Source organism: Ailuropoda melanoleuca, chromosome 1 (assembly GCF_002007445.2).
Source record: "Ailuropoda melanoleuca isolate Jingjing chromosome 1, ASM200744v2, whole genome shotgun sequence".
Lineage (NCBI taxonomy): Eukaryota > Metazoa > Chordata > Mammalia > Carnivora > Ursidae > Ailuropoda > Ailuropoda melanoleuca.
This window is the reverse complement of record NC_048218.1, coordinates 1,093,266-1,105,868: the sequence shown is the minus strand read 5'-3', so window position 1 is coordinate 1,105,868 and position 12,603 is coordinate 1,093,266. Positions and strand designations below refer to the sequence as shown.

At 62.6% G+C, this 12,603-nt stretch overlaps 1 protein-coding gene across 6 annotated transcripts in view; it reads left to right on the top strand.

Annotated features, from left to right (window-relative positions):
* The window catches only part of COL18A1 (collagen type XVIII alpha 1 chain), an 84,919-nt gene that overhangs the window by 47,438 nt on the left and 24,878 nt on the right, over window positions 1–12,603 (top strand). For all 6 annotated transcript variants that reach the window (XM_034654413.1, XM_034654396.1, XM_034654381.1 and 3 more), the window contains 4 exons: window positions 336–880; window positions 6,996–7,082; window positions 7,947–8,006; window positions 9,958–10,087. In XM_034654413.1, the coding sequence (XP_034510304.1) occupies window positions 336–880; window positions 6,996–7,082; window positions 7,947–8,006; window positions 9,958–10,087 (822 nt within the window). The remainder of the gene's footprint in view (window positions 1–335; window positions 881–6,995; window positions 7,083–7,946; window positions 8,007–9,957; window positions 10,088–12,603) is intronic.

The following is a 12,603-nucleotide window of genomic DNA, read 5'->3' as shown; positions in this document are numbered from 1 at the left end:
GGGTGGGGATGTGGGTCATGGGTGAGGGGGGTGCGGGGCCCAGCCCCCGCGGCAGGCTGCTGGCCCTTCTGGGGATGCCGTGCTCGGCCACATCCTTGCTCCCTCTATCCCCCTGGTTGGGACGGTTCCTGTCGCGTCCCCCTGGGGCCCGTGAGCCCGTGGAGGGAGGGGAGCAGTTGCTTGTGGCCACAACTTCTGGCCCTGTGAGGTGCCTGGAGAAACGGGGCAGGTACCAGGCAGGTGGGGAGCCCCTCGTGACTCAATGTCCTCCTGGCACCCTGCCTGCTTGGTCCCCCCCAAGCACACACTCACCGGGTTCTTTCTCCTCTTTGCAGAAAGCCTGGGCACGGAGGTGGGGCTCCTGCAGCTGCTTGGAGAGCCCCCGCCCCAGCAGGTCACTCAGGTGGACGACCCCGATGTCGGACCAGCCTTCGTCTTTGGCCCGGATGCCAACAGCGGCCAGGTGGCCCGGTACCACTTCCCCAGCCCGTTCTTCCGTGATTTCTCGCTGCACTTCCATGTCCGGCCTGCCACCAAGGACGCAGGGGTGCTGTTTGCCATCACGGACGCAGCCCAGGCGGTGGTCTCCGTGGGCGTGAAGTTGTCGGGCGTGCGTGATGGGCACCAGCACATCCAGATCCTGTACACCGAGCCCGGGGCCACGCGGACCCACACGGCTGCCAGCTTCCGCCTGCCTGCCTTCACCGGCCAGTGGACACGCTTTGCGCTCAGCGTGGACGGTGCGACTGTGGCACTGTTTGTGGACTGTGATTTGTTCCAGAGAGTGCCCTTGGTGCGCTCCCCACGGGGCCTGGAGCTGGAGCCCGGCGCTGGCCTCTTCGTGGCCCAGGCCGGAGGAGCAGATCCTGATAAGTTCCAGGTAACCTGATGGTCACTGTGCTCCGGGGACCGGCCCTGGGGGTGGGGGTCCATCTGGCCGCTGGGGCCAAGGATGACAGCAGCGTCCTGCCTTGTGCCACCGTCCCCCGGGAGAGGACCGCCCTCTGGGCAGAGCCGTCAGCCCCACTGGAGGGCAGCCCTGGGGGTCCTGGCTCCGTCTGGCTCCCGTATGCCACCTACTGCCTTAGTGTTCTAGCCCCTTGACCCCCCCCAGCCCAGGAGGCCCTGTGGGACCACCTTCCTACCTGGACCCCCATCCCTGCCATGGCAGGAGCCTCCACTGTGTGTGTGGTGCCTGGGTGACCCCAGGGCCCCCCTGGCTGAGCAGGGTCGTGTCCCGGCCCACGTGACTTGTGCACAACGAGAACCGGGGGATTTCGGTACCAGCAGCACGTGCGTAGCCCTGAGCGTGGGCCCCGCCCCGTGAAGCCCGCACTCCTGCTGGGCTGGGCTGGGGGCTCCCATCACCCACCCACGGCAGCCCTGCTGATCATCCTCATTTTCGCCAACCGCGCAGCCGTGGCTCTGCTCAGCCTCAGGGCAGCAAGGGCAGAAGGGCCCCAGGGACCCTGGCCTCAGGGAAGCCCCCTCGCCTCACGCCTGGCCTTGGCCTTCCCGGAACCTGGGTGGGCTCTTTCTCCCCGGCCCTGGCCTCCCACCCTCGCGGGTGCTGATTCCCGAGCCCCAGCCCTGACCCTGGAGCCGCGGCAGCTGGGACGCCCCTGCGCCCTGGTCACACAGGGTCCCTGTGTGAGCCCAAGGAGGCGGTGTCCCCGGGACAGAAAGTTAATTATTGCCCAGACAAAGGCCGCCTGATGGATGTTGTCCTAAGCCGTGGTGACTCAGGGGCTGACAGCTGACCTTTCACCTCCGGCAGGAACTTTAACCCTTGCCGTCTGGGAGCCAGCAGGACTTTGATACCAAACTGGGCCCCTTTGTGTTTTCATTTTGATCCTCAAACATGATTAACTGGAAGGAAGTCAGACAGAGCCGTCCCGTTGAGGGAGGGGCTGTGTCCACTGGTGGCGCCCCAGATGTTCCCCTCGTCTTTTTTTCTTTTTTGCTTTTTTTTTTCTTAAAAAGGTTTGAGAGAGAGAGAGCACAAGCAGGGGGAACAGCAGGCAGAGGGGGAGGGAGAAGCAGACTCCCCGTTGAGCAGGGAGCCCAATGCGGGGACTTGATCCCAGGACACTGACCTGAGCCACAGGCAGACACGTCACCGCCTGGGCCGCCTGGGCGCCCGCTCCCCACGTCTGTAACAGTTCTGCGGACAGGCTGCTTGTGTGTGGGTGGGGACGGGGTCACCCGTGTCATGGCGTGCTGGAGGTCACCACCGCCGTGGACGAGGACGCCCAGCGCCTCCTCCCTGGGCCTTGTCAGGGCTCTGTGTCACGCACGCAGAACACAGTCGCCTGTCAAAACAGGCAACGGTGTCTGGGTGTTTTAATGTGCATGTCTTGGTGGTTAGTGTAGACAGATTTTTGCTTTTCATATGATTTTTGGCTATTTGAATTTCTTCTTTCATGACTAGCCTGTTCATGTTCTTTGCATTTTTGTTTTGATGGGCTCACTTATTTCTTATTGATTTATACAAGCTCTTTATATATGAAAGAAACGGCTCCTTTGTTTTGCCCACTGTAAATTTTATCTCCAAATTTGCCTTTTGCCTTTTTATGGTGTCACTTTCTAGCTTAAACCATTGAGATATTTGAAGTGTTCCTGTGGAAGACGCCCATGGCGGGTAACATGGCAGCCAAGCCTCTGAAGGTAGGGAAGACAGGAACGGGGCGAGGTGTCGGCTCCCCCGTTGGCGCTGGGCTGCGGGCCGCCTGCCCTGGGCGGCTGCTTGACTTCAGCTGCCTTCACTGGGGCCACATCCACCTGAGCCGAGAGTGGTCTGGCTCCTGGCGTCCCCGCAGACTGGAGGCTTCAGGAATTTTCTGTGTGGGTGTTTGACCAGAGTCCAGCTGGTGGAGCAGAGAGGCTGGGAGGACAGAAGACAGATCAGTTTAGCGCAGGCCTTTCCAGACTTTCTGAATTGAGGTTCCCGGGGAAGAGTCACTCCCGTCACGTGATCTGTAAGAGTTGGCAGAAGTGAGCGGGGCTGGGGCTGCCGGGAGGAGGCTGGGCGTCCCCTCCCGCCCCGCCTGAGTGGGGCGCCCCACCCCGCGGCCCCGCGCCAGGCGGCCCCACAGAGCCGTGATTGTCTCTGGTCAGCAACACTGGTCTCTGCAGCTTTATTCCTCCCGAGTCACGTGTGGGGACAAGTGTCTCCTGGGAAGTGACGCGCTCCGGGCCGGTCATCACAGCGCTTTGCTGAAAGTGCCCTTTCCAGCTCTTGCTCAGTGGTCCTGTGCCTTTCTAACGTTTTAACCCTTTCCAAGGCTCTCGGGCCGCGTGTCCCTTGACGGACTCCCTCTGCCGAGGAGCCCTGGCCCGCTCGCCCTGGGCTCGCGTCTGTGTAGACCCTTCCTCCCGGCCTCGGGCTTCTCTGGAGGCTCTCGGCCGCTGGTGGCGGCTTCTGCACACGGAGCGCCCACAGACACCCCAGTGCCAGACGGGGCGGGACGCGGCCCTGCCCCCCCGGAGGCTGTGCCCCGGGGCTGGCACCTCACGCCCACCGGTCACTTCCTCTGTCCGATGGCGAACCCGTGGCAGGTGGTGACTCTCAGCCCACGGCCGAGTGGGCCGCGTTATAGAAGAAACCCGCGCCCGGTCCACCGAAGCCGGGAGGTTGAACGCCAGCCCCGGGCAGGCTGGATGCCGGGGGCCACGCGGATCAGGCTGGGGACGTGGGGTTGGGGCGCCCAGACCCGCCGCTCTGGACCGAGGCAGAGCCAGGGCGCCACGGTCACGCCCGCCCCCCGCCGACACCAGCTAGGACAAGCGCTTCCGCCCCTTTTACACCTGAAGTGACGACGCACAGTGGGGGGCCCCTGGTCTGCACACACATGCTCACGGACCCACACTGCTCACGTGCACACACACACATGTGCTCACACGCACACACGTGCACACACATGCTGACACGCACATGCACACTCATTCACACAGTCACATGCACACATGCGCTCACATGCACACATATGCTTTCCCTGCACACATGTGCACTACATGCTGACACGCACACACATGCTCACGTGCACACGTGCACTCATTCACACTCTTACCACATGCACACATGCAGTCACTGCACATGTGTGCTCACATGCACACGGGTGCACACGTGTCCACACGCACACGTGTGCACACACATGCTGACACGTGCTCTCACTGCACGCACACTGCGTTCACATGCACATGTGTGCTCTCTCACATGCCCACAGGCACACACGTGCTGGATACATCCGCGGGCTGTGTGCTGGCCCTACCTAGGTTATTCGCTCACTGCATGCACATGTGAACACATGTTCGCACATACGCATCCACACACAGCTCTCACACACGGGCTCACACACTTCTCCCACACAGCTTGGCTGCCCCCCATGGTGCTTGTGGCATCCCAGAATTTGAAGGAAGGTCACTAGTTTCTCAAATATACCAACCGCTGCCCACAGCTGACTCTCCCCACCGGGGCGTGGACTGTCTCCCCGTCGTCCTGGAGCCCCAGCCCCGGCAGGGCCTGTCTGCAGCCAGTCCCCATGCTGCCTCTCCCTACCCACTGCGGCTCACGGGGGCTCAGGGCCCCAGCCCCCAGAGGAGCTGTCAGCACGAGTCCCAGGCGGTCAGCCAGGCCCTCCCTAAGTCCCACTGATGGCTCTGCGGTGGGCTCCCTGGCGACCACTGTGAGGAGGGCTGGGCCCCACTCTGACCGTGCACTTTGTGGGGACGCTGCAGGGCAGCATTGCTCCCGGGGGGCCGGTGCAGGAGGAGGAAGGGAGTGGTGAGGCTGGCTCTGGATCTGAAAGGAGGGGCCTGCTGGGCTCAGGGTTACACACAGGCCACCGCTGGTCTGGTTGAAACATCGGGGCCGATTCTCTGGCCACTGGAGACAGCGCTGTCTGTGCCTGGTCGCTTTTTTCCTTAAAGAGATGGAGTTCTCAGCTGCACGCTTCCAGAAGCCTGCCACCACCACCCCCTGCAATGTGGCCACCCACCAGCGCAGGGACAGGCCCACCGACGGCCACCCTGCCCCCGCTCCTGACTCCCCCAGCTCCACGGCCTGGCCGCTGTCTGTCAGCTTCCCTTGGAGTGCCACGACGCCTGGACATCACCCAGCTGCCCCAAAGAGACTTCTGGAACCAATGACCATCCTGGGTCCGAAGGAGAGCCAGTGCAGCTCCCTGCTCTGCCTCTGATCTTCTGGAACACACTGTGGTTAGGTGGGGACAACAGTGACGGCGAGGTATGTGGTCCCGCCCGTGGCCACCATCTTCCCCACCTTCAGAAGTCAGCCCAGCGACGGGAAGTGACCGTGTGCAGCTTGGCGCAGCCCCACCCCAGCTTATGAGCCGGCGGCCACTTTGGCAACCCCAGCTGTGCCAGCTGCCCATGAGGCCGGCCCTGCTGTGCGCACCTGCGAGGGACGACGCTGCACGTGCCACGCAGAGTGGAGATCGCTCACCTGCATTTGACTGCTTCCCGCCTGTGTCCTCAGCCGCCTCCTTCCCCTGCAAGTTGCGGCACTGGCCCGGCTGCAAGTGCGTTGGGAAAATGAGGACCTCATGGTCATTGTGGGGTGCCAGGCACCTTCCTCCCCTCGAGTCCCACCTGGGTCCAGCCATTCTCCTTGGCCTCCCAGGAGCAGGGGTATGTGGCTGAACAAGCATGCGTGTGCAAATACACACATGTAAGCACAGAGAGATGCTGTGCGTAACACGCATATCCATGTGCATGTGTGACACAGACAGAGGGAGACAGGACGTGGCCCCACAGGCCTCACTGTCAGCAGCTGGAGGGTGGAGGGGGCATGTAGAGTCAGGCAGAACTGGCCGCTGAAGTGTGAACCGTCCTGGGTAGGGATCCAGGGGTGCTTCCTGGAGGAGGCAGCCTTGGGAAGCAAGTGGAGCGCTCAGGCAGGGCTCAGCTGGGTCATGGTGGGGTGTTGCGGGTTGGTTGTCACATGCTCCTTGTTGGTGAGAAGCAGGAAGGGCATGGGGTCAAAGGTCAGCTGATGCAGGGAGTCTGAAGGTCATTTGAAAGAATAAGCAGAATAACGTAGGTGGGGCCAGCATGCGGCCTGCTGACACATCTGGCCGCTGGCGAGAAGGGCTCCTGCATGCGGGCATGGCTGGGGAAGTCAGGCGGCTCCTGCGACACGTGAAGGTTACACAAATGACATTCTGGTGTGCGTAGCGCTGGGCACCGCCACGCTCAGCCCTTCGTGTCCTGCTGGGGTTGACCCCGGCACGACGCACCGCGGTCGGGATGGACACCTGAATGTTCACCAGCCGGCCCCGACCCAGGCCTTTCAATCACCGGGGTGGTTCAGACGCACCTCTCAGACTGATCCAGTACGGCTTCTATTTGGGAGAAGTGCTCCGGCGTACGTCCTCGGGGTTAACATGCTGAGAAACTAAGAAAACTCTAGACAACACATGTGTAGACGCTCACCATTTCCAGGCAGGGAAACCTTGCAGCAAGTGTCACAAGATGCCCGGTGGCCTCGTGTTCCTGACGGCAAGGGCTCAGCCTGGAAGGCGCGTCCCCGGGGAGTACCCCTCCGACTCCACCTGGGCTGTCCGAGCCGCCTGCCACAGGAGCGGCACACCTGCGCCCTGGGGCACACCTGCTGGTTTTCAGTCATGGACTCCGGGGGTCCCCAAAGTAGCCGGGGCCACACGCAGCTCCCCCTCCCCCGTCACCACTCCCTTGGTTTGAGGGAGACGCGTGTACTGGTGAGCCCTGGGGCCCGTGGTGCCTGCTTCACGCAGCAATCTCCGAGAATGCGCCTGCGTTCCACGTCCCCCCAGGTGCTTTGGGAGCCCCCCTGAGCTTGCTCCATTCTCTGAGATGGCTTCATCCTGGACCTTCTTGCTCCGCTCCATGTCCTCACTGAGATCAGCCTCGGGGCACCGGGCTCCACGCTGGGTGCCAGCCTGTCTGCACCACCTGCCTCGGGACCCACGGGGATCCCTCTCTTCCTCTGCCTTTAGGGGATGATCGCGGAGCTGAGGGTGCGCGGGGACCCCCAGGTGAGCCCCATGCACTGTCTGGAGGAGGACGATGAGGACAGCGGCGGGGTGAGTGAAGGGGCTCCCTCCCCACCCCACCCACTCCTACCCGAGGGCAGAGGGCCCAGGGCGTGTGGTTGCCTGGAACCCCAAAGTGGTGGGATTGGAAAGGTCCCCTTTGAAAGATGCCATCTGGGTACCAAGAACCTGGGACCACATTTTCACTTCCCATAACATCAGAAAGAGCCTTCCCTGCCTAGAACTTTCTGCTTGAAAACTCATACCAAATACAGAGTAAGCGTTAAAACGATCCCTAGAAGAGCCAGTTGGGTGCTATGGTCGCTAGCAGTCCCCGTGGCCAGATGCACGTGCGTGCATGTGTCTGAAAACATTGTGCACACATGTGAAAGCATGTGTGCACGTGTGTGCATGTGTGAAAGCGCGTGTGCATGTGTGTGCAAGCATGTGTGCACGTGCGTGCATGCATGGGTCTAAAAAGAAAATCCAATTCTCGGAGTGTGAGGGACAGAGTGGGGAAAGCTGGTGTTCCCGGGAAGAATCCGGAGCTGAAAATGCCCGCAGTGACCCCATGGCCGTGAACAGAGCGAGGGCATCAGCCGTGTGCGTGAGCAGTGCAGGGATGAAAGGACAGGTCCCATGTCCCGCGGCTGCAGGCCACTCTGTTCAGCACCGTCAGGCCGTCCACCCGTGGCCTTCGTGCTGACAGGCCGTGCCCAGAGCCCCCTCTGCAGGGCCTCCATCCTCTGGCTGTTTCCCAGCACAGTGTCCCAGGAACGGGACGACCAGTCAGAAGAGAGGAACGTTTTCTTCCCGGTTCTGTGTGGGTCTGATGGGCGTGCCCCCCGGCGGCCAGGCTGTCCCCACAGGGATGCCGTTTGGTCACTGGCTCCCTCCTTTCCTGCGTGCCCTCAGGTGTCCGGAGACTTCGGGAGCGGGCTGGAGGAGACCCGGGAGCCTCTCAGGGAGCCGCCGGTGAGTGCTGGGAAGCCGAGGCTGCCGTCCCGGGGTTCTGGTGGGGACTGTCCGCCCGGGACCCCACCCAGCAGTGTGGCCGTGTGAGCACACGCGCGGGAGGCTTGCATGGGCTCCCTGGGACCTGAGGACACATTCCCAGCTGGACACGGGGACTCTGGGACTCAGATGTCCCCTCCAGAAGATACACCTTCTTATCTCTGTCACGAGGGATTTAAAATTCAGTTTCTGATTCTAAACCCTCCTTGGGTCTGTGGGGCGACCTCTTTTATGCCTCTGCATTAGCTTGTAGGGGCCACAAAGTGCTAATGGGTTTGTAGCTCAGATGAGACAGGAACGTAGGCGGGCGTTACAGGGAGGAAGGTTCCGGAGGCCGAGTCAGAGCTCACCCAGCCTCCACTGCCTAAACATTGTGCAGGAGGGAAAAGGTGCCTTTTTGTCCATTTGCACAAACATGTTGCCTCCGCCCTTGCCACCAGCCCGCCTCCCGTTGCCCTGTCCCAGGGCTTGCGCACCAAGGGCCCCAGGACAGGCAGGGTGCTGAGCTCCACCCACACAGGGGGCTCTGGAGACCCCTCGGCCTTGCACTGGTCAGAGCAGCACCGGGAGGGCACCCGGCAGGTCCCCTGGACGCGGCATCCGGGTGTGATGCCTGTGACGGCCCCTGCCCGTGTCAGACAGCCTGTGGGCTCCTCACAGATGCGGCTTGGATTTGGCCACTTGCCGCTTCACCCACCGAGCTCCCGTCTCCCCAGGGTTCCCTGGTGCAAACCAGAGCATTGAGAATGCAGAGCCCCCACGGAAATGGGGGTCAGAGCTCTGCCAGGGCCGCGGCGTGAAGTGCCACGGCTTTGCGGCCTCTCTTAGTGGGTGAGAGGAATCGAGGACCCAGAACCGGTCACACGCTTTCATCCTCCGCCCCATGCCCTGCAGGGCTCGAGCAGGAACCCAGCTCCTGGGGGCTAGGCTCCTGTTTGGGAAGTCCGGCCGCCGGCCTGCTGGTGGTGGCTTCCTGGAGCGCCGAGGACTTGGGGATAGGCAGGCCAGCCCAGGGTACACGCAGCCTCCAGGGGCTGCTCGCCTGCTCTCCACGGCCAGGCCTGGGCTTCCGCGCCATCCTGCTCAGAGGCTCTGGGCTGTCGGTGGCCAGCTGGGGGTTCGGGGGTCCCAGGACACCTTCCCCCGCATCAGTGGGGCCGTGGCTGCAGGGGGAGGCGTGGTGTCCAGCTCCAGCCGCTGCTTGCCCTTAGACAGGCCCTCAGCCTGGCCTCATGGGAATGACGGTCACCGAGGGCCTTGATCCACACAGTGTCCCAGAGAGCTTGTGCCTAACGGGGGTCTGGCAGTGGCAGGAAGCGTCCTGACTGCGTATTTGAACATCTGCGTGCGGGTGCCCACATCCTGGAGGCTCTGGTGGGCCTGGGGGGACCAGGAAGACGGGGTTTCAGAGCAGAGCTGGCCTGGTCGCCTCAAGGAGGGATGTCAGTCACCCAGCCCTGGCCGTGAAGTGCCCGGTCATGGCCCCCGCCGAGGACAAGTCGAGGCCACGTGCCATCTTGCGGTGAAATGCCGGAGGCTCCCGCCCTCCACAGGCGTCTGAGGCCCCTCACCAGGCGGGTCCCTGACCTTGGGGAGGGGCCGGGCCCTTGAGTGTCACCGAGGGGCTGTCCCGGGGCCTGAGCGGGCGCACGCCTCCCTGGCACACAGGAAGACCTCCAGTTCGGGTTGTTGAGGGGGCCCCGTCCCCTATTCAGGAGGAGACAGCTATGGGGAGCCCTGGAGCGTCTCTCTAAGATGAAGCCCCTGGTGTTTCGTTCTCGTCTTTCTGTGAGAATCTGTGAAGATCTTATCTCACAAACCACATAACCTGACAGATTTGTTGCATACGCGTCCGCAGGACATCCGCGTTTGCCAAATAACGGAGCTGTTTCTCCCGCTCTCACCTTGCCAGGGTCCGTCCCCCAAACCCAGCCTCCCCGAGGCTCCCCCGGTCACTTCTCCGCCCTTGGCTGCAGGCAAGGGTGTGGAAGATTCCAGAACTGAAGAAATTGAGGAAGAAACCACGGTGTCTTCGTTGGGAGGTAAAACTGTTCGGTGGCGTGCGTGGGCGTCGAGGGGCTCCCAACCGTCGCGGACGCGTGCCCAGCAGGGGAGGGTGCAGCGCCCGCCTGGTCCCCTGTGGCCGCAGGAGAGTCAGCGCAGAGCCGCTGCGGGGCCTGGCGTTGTCTTTGTGGTTCGACTCTCGCATTGCCGTTGCTGGTGGGGTTTGTGGGGCCGTCCCGAGGGTGCTGCAGGCTCGCCAGGACCCGGGAGCCGGCTTCGAAGGGGCACAAATCGTTGGACAGATGGGCCTCTGCCTGGGACCTCCGTGAGCTAGGCCTGCCCCGGGTCTGCATTTGGGGTCGGGGACTTCCCCTGGTGGCTGTGGGGGTCAGCCGGCCGGAGTGCGGGTGGGGCCGTGGGGGGGGCCGCCGGAGGCCGGGCTGCGGTGCCGCGGGTGCACGGAGGATGACATGAGCGTCTTTGCGCGTCAGCTATCTGTCGCTGTGAACGGAACGCCACGACTGGCTGCTCGGGAGGGTGCGGTGCCAGGGCTGCGTCCTCTCCTGGAGGCCCCCGCGGAGGACCCACTTCCTGCTCCTTCAGGTTCTTGGCAGAGCTTAGGTCCCTGCGGCTAGGGGCTGGAGCTTCCCCAGGGGGCAGTCGTAGGTTCTAGGGGCCGCCGGGCCACCTGGGCATCTTCCGAGCGGCCACGCCAGGCGGAGTCCTTCTCGTGCTTTGACTGTCTCGAGCCTCCCCTCCTTCCCCAGCTCTCTGGCCTTCCTCTACAGTCTGGGCCTCGTGTGATTATTGGGGTGTACGTCTCCCTGCCTGTAAGTCAGTTCCTCAGCAGCTCTCAGTGACGCCTCTGGGTGCCCTCACCGCGCCGCGAGATCCGTGTCTGACGGACGCGCGGGGCCAGCCAGCTCAGGGAGACACCGCTAGCGTCCTGCCTTCCACAGTCACATCAGGGTTGTGAAAANCTAGCATCCTGCCTTCCACAGTCACATCAGGGTTGTGAAAATATGTAGACTTTTTTTTTTAACTTTAGAGAAAAACATTCAGAAAACCACTGAAATAATACGTGCTCGCTGCAGCTTAGAAGCTTAGAGGCTTGAGGGGCGGTCCTCCAGGACCCCGCCGTTCGCGTTCTGTGTGCCGTTCGTCCAAGCGCCCGGGCCGGTAGCGCTGCTTACAAAGCCGATCCCCAGGCCGCGGCCATGCCGGGCGAGGTGGACAGAGAGTCTGCCCTCAGGGTCCCGAGGGATGGGCTCACACCCCCCCCAGGCCACAGGGTCCGCCCCGCCTGGCCTCACCGTGCTCCCAGTCCACGGCTGTCCCAGGACGCCTTGGGAACAGCCCCGGTGGGCCTGGGGTCAGTTTTCGTTTTTGTTTCTGGTATGATCCGCATACAGTGAACTGTACACGTTTAACACGTACAATCCGCCAAGTTTGGACCTGCGTGTCCACCCGTGAAAGTAAAACGCGGAACGTGTGATCGCGTGCACTAGCCCCAGAAGGCCATCATGCGTTTTGCAGTCCCTCCCTCCTGCCGCCACCCCTGTCCCCAGTGACACCTGATCTTTCTGTTGCTGTAGACGCTGGAGTTTTCTAGAGCGTGCCATACGTAGAATCCTACACCCAGTGCCTCTTTGTCTGGACTCACTGGCTCGGCACCGTCGTGCTGAACTTGATCGTGTCATGATTTTGCACTGTTGGTTTGCGTGGTCTCCACGTGTGGACGGACCCGGACCTGTCTGTCCATTCACCTGCTGTTGGACACTGGGGTCCTTTCCATTTGGGGGCTGTTACAGCGAGAGATGCTGTGGGCTTCCAGGGCAACCCTCTGCAGGGACGCCTGCTCCCGCGTCTCCCATAGGCACCTCAGGGCAGAACGGCCCAGCCACGGCACGCGTGTGCGCTTCCCTATCTGAGAAACTGCCGACTGTTTCCAAGGCAGCTGCGCCAGACGCCGTTCTTGCCGTTCCTGGGCAGCGCTGGGCATGGCTACTCTCCACGGCGACCGTCCCAGCAGGTGCACGGGGCGGCTGGTGCCCAGCCCGTCCCCGGGGACTGGTGCTGTTGAGCCACTTTCCACGTGCTTGTGTGCCATTCANTGTGGTCTCCACGTGTGGACGGACCCGGAGCTGTCTGTCCATTCACCTGCTGTTGGACACTGGGGTCCTTTCCATTTGGGGGCTGTTACAGCGAGAGATGCTGTGGGCTTCCAGGGCAACCCTCTGCAGGGACGCCTGCTCCCGCGTCTCCCATAGGCACCTCAGGGCAGAACGGCCCAGCCACGGCACGCGTGTGCGCTTCCCTATCTGAGAAACTGCCGACTGTTTCCAAGGCAGCTGCGCCAGACGCCGTTCTTGCCGTTCCTGGGCAGCGCTGGGCATGGCTACTCTCCACGGCGACCGTCCCAGCAGGTGCACGGGGCGGCTGGTGCCCAGCCCGTCCCCGGGGACTGGTGCTGTTGAGCCACTTTCCACGTGCTTGTGTGCCATTCACCCATTGTCTTCAGTAAAGAATCCATTCCGATCTCAGCGGGCTGTGT